Below are 9,856 nucleotides of genomic sequence, written 5' to 3' on the forward strand. Positions count from 1 at the left end.
ATGATTCTGTGATTCTGTGTTCCTTGTGGACTTCTCTTTGGAGCAGTGTACTAGGACTCGTTGGCTTCTTCATCTGTTTCTCTTAAACATGTTGAATGATTTATTGCCAATGGGACTTGATTTGACTTTGCTATACAAACTTTGCTACACAAAACCCAACTGGAACCCCATGCATTTTGAACATGGCAGTGTTACAACTGTTTTTCCAACAGAAAGAGTTTTTTGTAACATAGATGAAATGTGCATTATGTGCATTATGACACTATGTAGAAGTGTGACACTGCTTTACTCCAACAGATATTTGTTAGACATTTTTTTGGTCTGTGAACAAGTGAACAGCCTTGTGGTAGATTGACCTTGGCTGGCCACCAGGTGTGCACCAGGCCACTCTCTCCCCACCCTCAGCAGGATAGGAGGAGAAAATAAGGTGAAAAAATGATGGGTTGAGGTAAAAGCAGTTTGCCTCATTACCTGATGAAAAAAGCAAAGGCCGCATGTGGAAGCAAAGGGGAAGGAGACAAGAAACGGCAAATGAAGTTGCTAAGCCACTGGCCATTGTATTTGAAAAATCATGGCAGTCAGGTGAAGTTCCCGACGACTGGAAAAAGGGAAATATAACCCCCATTTTCAAGAAGGGGAAAATGGAAGACCCGGGCAATTACAGACCAGTCAGTCTCACCTCTGTGCCCAGCAAAATCTTGGAGCACATTCTCCTGGAAGGCATGCTAAGGCACATGAAAAACAACAAGGTGCTTGGTGACAGCCAGCATGGCTTCACTGAGGGGAAATCCTGCCTGACCAATTTGGTGGCCTTCTATGATGGGGCTACAGAATTGATGGATAAGGGTAAAGCAGTTGATGTCATCTACCTGGACTTGTGCAAAGTGTTTGACACTGTCCCACACAACATCCTTCTCTCTAAATTGGAGAGGTATCAATGTGACGGATGGACCACTTGGTGGATAAAGAACTGGCTGGATGGCCGCACACAAAGAGTTGTGGTCAATGGCTCGATGTCTGGCTGGAGACCAGTAACGAGTGGTGTCCCTCAGGGATCGGTGTTGGGACCGGTCTTGTTTAACATCTTCGTCGCTGACATGGACAGTGGGATTGAGTGCGCCCTCAGCAAGTCTGCCGATGACACCAAGCTGTGTGGTCCGGTTGATATGCTGGAGGGAAGGGATGCCATCCAGAGGGACCTTGACACGCTTGTGAGGTGGGCTGATGCCAACCTCATGAAGTTCAACCATGACAAGTGCAAGGTCCTACACTTGGATCGGAGCAATCCCAGGCACAGCTACAGGTTGGGCAAAGAAGAGATTCAGAGCAGCCCTGCAGAGAAGGACTTGGGGGTGCTGGTCGATGAGAAAATGAACATGAGCCAGCAGTGTGCGCTCGCAGCCCAGAAAGCCAACCGTATCCTGGGCTGCATCAAAAGGAGTGTGACCAACAGGTCGAAAGAGGTGATTCTGCCCCTCTACTCTGCTCTCGTGAGACCTCACCTGGAGTATTGTGTGCAGTTCTGGTGTCCTCAACATAAAAAGGACATGGAACTGTTGGAACAAGTTTAGAGGAGGGCCACGAGGATGATCAGGGGACTGGAGCACCTCCCGTATGAAGACAGGCTGAGGAAGTTGGGGCTGTTCAGCCTGGAGAAGAGAAGGCTGCGTGGGGACCTCATAGCAGCCTTCCAGTACCTGAAGGGGGCCTATAGGGATGCTGGGGAGGGACTCTTCATTAGGGACTGTAGTGACAGGACAAGGAGTAATGGGTTAAAACTTAAACAGGGGAAGTTTAAATTGGATATAAGGAGGAAATTCTTTCCTGTTAGGGTGGTGAGACACTGGAATGGGTTGCCCAGGGAGGTTGTGAGTGCTCCATCCCTGGCGGTGTTCAGGGCCAGGTTGGATGTAGCCTTGTGTGGGATGGTTTAGTGTGAGGTGTCCCTGTCCATGGCAGGGGGGTTGGAACTAGATGATCTTGAGGTCCTTTCCAACCCTAACTATTCTATGATTCTATGAAAAAAAATAATATTCTCTACTTCCAGTCAGCAGGCAGTGTCCAGCTACTTCCTGGGAAGTAGAGCCTTGACAGGCATAGTGGTTGCTTCAGAAGACAAATGCCTTAATAATGTGTGTGTGTCCCTCTGCCAGCTTACTCCTTTCTCTTAGTTTCAATTGCTAAGCACAGCATCATATGGTATGGAATATCCCTTTGGTCAGTCATGGTCAGCTGTTGCAGTCATGTCCCCTCCCAGCCTCTTGCTCAGACCAAGCCTACTGGCCATTGAGGCAGGGGGTTAGAGAGACAGCTGAGGTGCTGTCTCCTTCAAGCTTTCTGTTCCCTACAAAGTCTGTCAATTCTTTATTTATAGACATCCATAAAACCTGGGGTATACTCTTACTTAGATGTCAATGATGTCAAAGATGAAAGAACCATATCAGATACCATTTTCCAGAAAAGACTGTAATTTGAGCATATGGATTTTTTTATTGTGGGTCAGATTTCCTAAGGCCATTTTTTATATTACTGATAAATTCAAGTCCATATTCTAATACATGCTACAGTGCATATTTGTGGTTTTGCATAGTTTGAAACTAGCATGTGCAATTGCAGTGGCTGTCTTTGAAGTGCAAACAAAACTTAGCTTTATGAATTTAAAAACTTTGCTTTTACACACATTTCAGAACCAGTGATGGTGATTCCAACATTTATCTCCGAAAAAGATCTCCTAATACTTCTGAGGAGGTAAGTGTGTGAAATTTTCCTATTGCTGTTTCTCTATTTCTCTTAAACTCAAAAAAAAAATCACATACTGGAAAAGAGTCTACTCTGTATAGAAAGCTCTGTAATAATACAAAGCCGTGTGACTTCTAATAATTTTAGTGCCAAAACCAGGCATAGCTGGAAAGCTTTATTGAACTCTCCTAAATATATGGAACTGAACCTTATTGAACCTTGAACAAACCCACAAAGAAATAGATAATACTACAATTATTTTAACTTTGAGGCTTAATTTGTACTAACCACTTTGCTTCTTTGAAGCTGCCTTGATTTGCTGTTGGAGTTTTGTTTTGTTTGTACATTCTTTGCATGTTCAACAGTGTGCTGGTCACAGCCATGCAAAAAGGCTGAGTGCCTTTTGAAGTGTATTTTTTAATGACAGATTGGGCTCTTTCCTTTTCCTTCATAGTACTGCTGTATTATCTCAATAGGAGCTGCTAACCCTAGAATAATTTTGGTTGTAATGTGAAACTGCATCCTCAATGGCAGATGTAATTCATACTGGTTTCTTGAGACACACTATACAACTGAGCTCTGGATTTGTATTTTCTAAGTCAGAAGGGAGGGACAGCATCAGTAATCTGGGTATGCTCAGCACAGATAGGAATATGGCTCTTTTTTGGCACAAAATAAAACTCTGAGCATCCCAATGTTCAATGAAATGGAGATTTCACATAGATGCTTTAGTTTTGCAGTGCTGTCAGAGCTACTGACATATATATGAATGAGGAAGCTTTTTCAGATGAATGAAAGCACTTGAAAGCAATAAAAAAATCTTATTTCACATTTTTTTCCCATTGTGTGCATGTGCCAGACTGCAGTGGTAGGTGTCCTGGCAGGGAATAAATTTATAAGCACACTTTTATTTTATTTGAGCAAAAGTTGGACTTACTGTGCATAAAACACACACACAATTACCTCTTTGTGACATGCTGATTTATTTTTTTATATAATCAATTCCTGTTTTGCTTAAGGAAACCCATGGTGTAAACAAGCAGAAGATGACAGATATGGGTGAAGATCCATTGATCATCAGGTGAGTGGTTCTTATTCAGAGAAGCCTTTTGCATGGAATCCATAACTCCTAGGTGCTTCTAACAATGCTAACAAAAGGAAATTACCTGTAATGGTAGAGATTGACTTCATGTCTTGTGTAATGGTTCGGAGCCCATATTTCCCATAGGTGTAAGGTACAAAACTTCTTCACTGCTTGATCTCCCTCTTGACTAAAATGCTTTCTCTTGACTTGAGAGGAAAGCTTCAGCTGTCTAAGCAAGATTGTGAGCACTTTCCCCACATGGTGGATATTTCAGACAAGGAAAAGAGTGGGATGACTTCAAATGTGAGGTCTTCAGACAGTGATGACTCTTTCCTGGTTTGGAAGACTGTCTAGACAATGTTTAGTGTGGTCAGTGCTAAGGAAATACAATACTTCAGTGGAGTTCTGGCCTCTGTTAGAGCACACATGAGTTTTAATAATTTGTATGTGTGTTTAGTTTAGACTTAGGGTGACGGATCCTGCATGCAGAACGTGTATCCCTTTGGTATTAGGACTTACATATCTATGAGAAACAAAGATTGCTTTAGATTTCCCCTCCTAGCTGATACTGGATTGTACCTCCGAGAACTTCTAGTTAAAATAATGGTTGCATTAAATGCAGAAAACACAGAAAATATTATTGGGATCCAGCATCCTGGTCTCATTTATGCTTCTGTTAAAAAGAAACAAGCATGAATATGTGTCACAGTTATGCCTGTTTGCAGACTGCTGATATTGAGCAAGTTTTGTGCAATACTCAGGTATATATCCAGTATAATATCTGAGCAAGTAGGATGCCCCAAGCCAGAAAAAAGGACTCATTAAAACAGGCCAAAAACCAGTTTTCTCCAAAAGTAGATTTACAAAAAGTCTACCAGAGGGTGATCCGTATAGTACTGCAAAATCATAAAATGAGTGTGCAATCTTGTGCCTTTTTAAATAAGTCCTTTTCTTATCTTTATGAGAGCTCAGTGGGCTGACAGTCCATCAAGCTTTGCCCTTATGAACCACAACTGGAATTTTGGAAAGCTGGAATTCTGGAGTTGTCCTGCAAAACCCCAACCGCTAGTTGGTTTCTTGAAGTCTTAATTTTACTTTTTTTAATGTTCTGGTGTCTGACATGAGAAGCTCTGAAAATAGATGGCTTTAGGAAAAGGTATCAAGTCAGATATAGTGTATGAGTAAAATTGTGAAAGTGTGGTATGTGATGTGTTGCCCACAGCTGTGTTTACTGTTCTGGATATAAAAGGCATCTTTTTAACTGATGGAAATCACCTTAGATCAAACAACTGTGCTGTAACAGCATGTATTTAAAGTACCTGAGAATTTGTCTAGAGTTTTCAGAGGATTAATGGCTATGTACATTGGCTCCTAAGGGAGCACAGTGCTGAATCCCATTATGCACTGTCTAGTCTAGCTTGGACTCCAACTGACTATACTGAAATGGTTCATTAAAGTGTTGTCTTTTAGTCAGCCTTTGATCTTTACACTAAATATTAACAGTGAGGGGAGTTTTCTTCTTTTTCCTGCCTTTTACCAAATTCTCTCCTGTTTTCAGGAAGAAAAAGGACTTGGAAGCAAGTGAGACTCCAGCACCAACTCATGAAATTACAATTGCTGAGCAGCCAGAGCTATTCTACTTCATAATTTTCTTCTGGGTGCTGGCCTACTGCCTTTTACTCCTTCCACAGCTTCTTAGCAACAAAGTTTGATCTCTATGATGTGTGGAAAAGTAATGGATGGTGGCTGGATTGCTTTGTGTATCTGCGTATGAATATGTTCCTTCAGGTGAAGCACAAACAGAAATGTAGGACCTGGTATTTGTGTTTATTATCAGGTTGTCCTCAACTCCTCTACTGTTGTGCTATGACAGTGTCTTGGCACATTTTATATTATGATAACTGTGTAAATATATATAAAAATTACCTGATTTAGTAGATGCAATTTTGTACATTTGTGCCTTGCTTTATAAGATGCTAAATAAAACCAGATAATTATCAGTAGAAATATAAACAGTTCAGAGCTCTAGTCTTCAAAAATTATTCTTCTGGCTTCATTTGCTTATGTAGGGTCTGACAGCTGTGGAAGAGGGGTGGTGTTGACTTGCCCTTGAATCAGCCCACCTGAACAGAAATGTTTTGTCATGTTTTCCATGGAATTCTTTGAGAGAGCTAGAGGCAGAGCAGAGCTGCAGGTGGTGGAACACACCGCAAGAATTGATTACAACTCCCATGGCAATCCAGTGGAGCAATAAAATCAGGTTAAGGGTTTTATTTGGGTAGGGGAGTTTGGGTTTTTAGGACTTAAATTAATTTTTATTCTGCACCTTCTGTTATGTTTAATTTGCAGGAATAAGTTGGGTGTAGAGAAGTGTGAAGAACATACATGCTAGCTGCTTCTTAGGAGGGATCCTATGGGAAATCTTAGCCCAGAAACTTCTGTAGAGAATACCTGAAGAAATACATGTTTTATATGTTACTGATGGTGGCCATCTTTGGAAAGATGTTCAAGAAGCTTAATACTTTATCAGGAACAGATACCATGGGTTTTAGGGGGTTTTTTGTTGTTTTGGGGTTTTTGGGTGGTTTGGGTTTTTATTTAAGCACCTCACTGCTTCTGAGGCTGCTTCTGCTCCCTTTTCTCTGCTGCTTTTATTTACCAGATATGTGAAGATTTCTCTTTTCTTGAAGATACAAAAAAATAATAGGTAACCTGATTTGCTGAGGGTGCTGTTAAGGCGCAAATGCATGGTAAAAGGATTAGAAATATCCTTTAAGTGCTCAAGCCAATAGAGGAAAAAAAAAAAAGACGTGTAAAACTAAATACAGAGAAATGTTGACAGCTGGTATTGACTTTCTAGTGCAATTGAATAGACTCCTGTGGCTTGTCCATGGGCACTGTTGAGCCACTTCTGCATCTTGTAATTTTTGTCCACATAATGATCACTTTAGGATATTTGATTTAGGATATTTGCCAGAGAAGGTGCACCCATGCACTGCAGGATAAAAGGGAAGTTTTTAAATTCAGTTTAATAGCAGTAACTTTTCTCTGTGTGACTTACAGTGAAGTCACTGTTTTGCATCAGCACATTTTTAGTTTGATAGTATGCTTTATGAGACTACATCTTGTTGCTGCTTCCACCTGAAAATTCATTAGGTTAGTTGCAGTGTGCCTCCTAAAATGAGGGGCTTCATAATTTACGCTGTGAGAAACTTACAACACATGTGTAGAAGTTTTACATATTTTGTTTTAGCATAAGGTGTATCTCTGCCCTGGCTTAGTTTTCAGCTAAAATACCTGGGATTGGGACACATCAGATATATAGCAATTTATTTGCAGGTATTTAAAACCTGTTTGTAGTTATGTTACCTGCTGGAGTAATCCTAACTGTCCATCATACTTCATTGTTCTTTATAAGCTTTTTGTTTCCCTGGGATTTTTCTTCCAAGTTAGAATTCAGTAGCAGCAATGCATGGCAGGAGATCTTGAAGACTGAAGATAAAATTCTGATCCTCTTTCAGTCAATATAAAACTGAGATCTTTCCTATTTTGTCCTGTCACTGTTGACTAGAGATTAAAATTAAGATCTTTAGTGCTTATTGAGGAAGAGATCGAAACTTCCCAATTTAATTCAGTGTAAGTCAACATAAATAAAAAAAAAAAGTTTTTAATTTTTCTGATGAAAATTTTCACTATTTTGAGTCATCTGATTTTGTGATGCATGAACTTGTTTCTGCTTGTTGAAGAAGACAGTGGTACTTTCTTCCGAAAGAAAACCTTATTAGAATTTTTCAAGATGCTTTCTTGAAGTAGGCTAAAATACGACATTGAAGGGCCAGTGCTTTTTCACTGAAAGAATAAAACAATACAAGAAACTTTATATCCTTAATCTGAAAACCAGTGAACACCAGGCTGAGGTACAGCAGCTATTTAATAGCAGCAAGTAGCAATGTACGTTAGTTCAGAGCAAAAGCATTGACAGCTCTTCATTACTTGCCACTCTTCAAAGGCTCATTTAATTTATGACAACTTTTTCTGAGCCTTTTTCTTCTTTCTGAGCCTCTCTGGTTCTTCCATGTTTCTTAGTCTTCAGCAGAGATTATCTGGGGTTAGATTGCAGACTTCATGGAGCTTTACAGTTATCAAAGTTATCAAAGTTCAATCAAGTAAGCTCCCTTCTGTCTTCTTCCTGCTATGAAAATGAATCAGAATGAAGAGGTCTTTGGCTGTCTCATCTGAACAACTGTCATCCATAAAGAATGAAAAAGCGAATACACTGATGCTGGCAATTTCATTACACAGTATTTTCTTCCAAGAGGGAGAAACACCAAGGTTTTCTTTCTTACCTCCCACTGATGAACAGTGACTGAAACAGCAAAATGAGCAGTTTAAATGTCAAACAGCATCCAGCAATTGTCTTGATCATCATCTCCCAATATTTAAACTTATGTACACTTTCCAGCCTATCCCATTAAGAAATGGAGATTGTTTCTTCCATACAAAATAGATCAAAAAAGCACTCAATTGGTTCGCAATTTGGACTGAAAGTTGCTTTCCATATTTGGGTTTGTTTGTGGTTTTGCTATAACAGAGGCAGTGAACCTCACTCAGCTGTCCTGTAGGTAAGAATATCCAGGATAAAGAGTTAAGGTTGATTATACTGGTATGGTCAACTGTGCATAAGAAGAGACTGTACTCTTCAGGAGTTTTGCCATTACTTCGCACTGCAAAAATGTCATCTGCATAAACAGCAGCTTCCCCCACTTACATTGACTTATAAGCCTGCACCTCTTCCACAGTGCAAGATCCAGGCGCTGTGTAAGTGCCCTATTCTGAAAACATTTCTTGTTGTCGAACTTTGTGTCCTATTCTGAGCTAACAGTCTAAAAGCCTGATGGTGAAGCATTCACTATGGCAAAGCCTATTTTAACTTGGTGGCTAGAGGAGTGGCTTGAAGTAGTGCAGGTTTTAAAGGCTGGTGGATGATCCATCATCAATCCATTTTCCATAACATATGTCTGAATAAGACAGTTTTTCCTGAATTTTTGTTGGTGTTTTTGAAAAATGCTAAACTTGAACTGACTGCATTTGGTATTTTGATTTAGCATCAAATTCAGATACACAAGGGTACTGATCTGTTAAGACTGTTTCTAAAATCCATTGTTGTTGAAGAAATGTGTGGGTAGCAGAGTATTGTGAAGTGTAAGTGTCAGGAAGTGCTTGAGGATCACTGGATAAAGGATTGTGTTCACAGAAGTGCCATTAAAGACTGAGAGACAACTATACTGGATGGTTCAATGTTATTGTAGTCATGTAACTTAACCGCAAAATGTTTCATTGTGATTTTATTGGAAGTGCAAGGAAAATATGCTATTGAAGACAGAACCCTGCTAAAAATTTATAGGACAGATGTCTTAGAGTTCAAGAAATTATTTAGAGTCACATAATCTACAAAAAATTGAACACAGCCCTTGCCAAATTGTAAGAAATGATCGGTGCAAAGATAGGGCAAGCACAGATTACAGTAAAAAATGACAATCACTTTTCAATGCCATGAATATTTTTGATGGTTGAGCTCTAAAATGCATTTTTATTGAGTTTCTAGATTGTAATGAATGTGTCTACAGAATTTTATGCAAAGCTTGGGAGTTCAGCTGTTTCAAAATGATTTTTTTATATAGCAGTGATTATTTTATCTATATATTTAATAGTAATGTAAAACCATTTTAAGAGTACCTATAAAATTCTATGTATGTGATATGATTATTTATTAATTACAAGTTGTGAGAATGAACATTAAGCTATGCATCGATTGTGTCATCCATTTGAAAACTGGAACTGCAAATAGTAGAAGAGTTTGTAATGAACAGTAACTTGAAAAATATGGGAAATGATTGAATATGATTGTGTGATTCTTAAAGCTGCATAGCAATATGTTATTTTGTGATATTAAACTTTCAGCTACAGTTGCAAAGTGTACTGAGTGATTAAGCTACTTCCTTCCATTAAAACTTCCTGAGGCTGAAATTTCTA

At 39.5% G+C, this 9,856-nt stretch overlaps 1 protein-coding gene across 1 annotated transcript in view; it reads left to right on the forward strand.

Annotated features, from left to right (window-relative positions):
* CLMN (calmin) overlaps positions 1-9,856 on the forward strand; it is a 77,795-nt gene extending 67,939 nt beyond the window's left edge. The window contains exons 11-13 of the mRNA XM_065685514.1: positions 2,688-2,748; positions 3,759-3,820; positions 5,382-9,856. Of these exons, the coding sequence (XP_065541586.1) occupies positions 2,688-2,748; positions 3,759-3,820; positions 5,382-5,535 (277 nt within the window). The 3' untranslated portion in view covers positions 5,536-9,856. The remainder of the gene's footprint in view (positions 1-2,687; positions 2,749-3,758; positions 3,821-5,381) is intronic.

The sequence above is a fragment of the Lathamus discolor genome, chromosome 6, assembly GCF_037157495.1.
Source record: "Lathamus discolor isolate bLatDis1 chromosome 6, bLatDis1.hap1, whole genome shotgun sequence".
In the NCBI taxonomy this organism is placed as follows: Eukaryota; Metazoa; Chordata; class Aves; order Psittaciformes; family Psittacidae; genus Lathamus; species Lathamus discolor.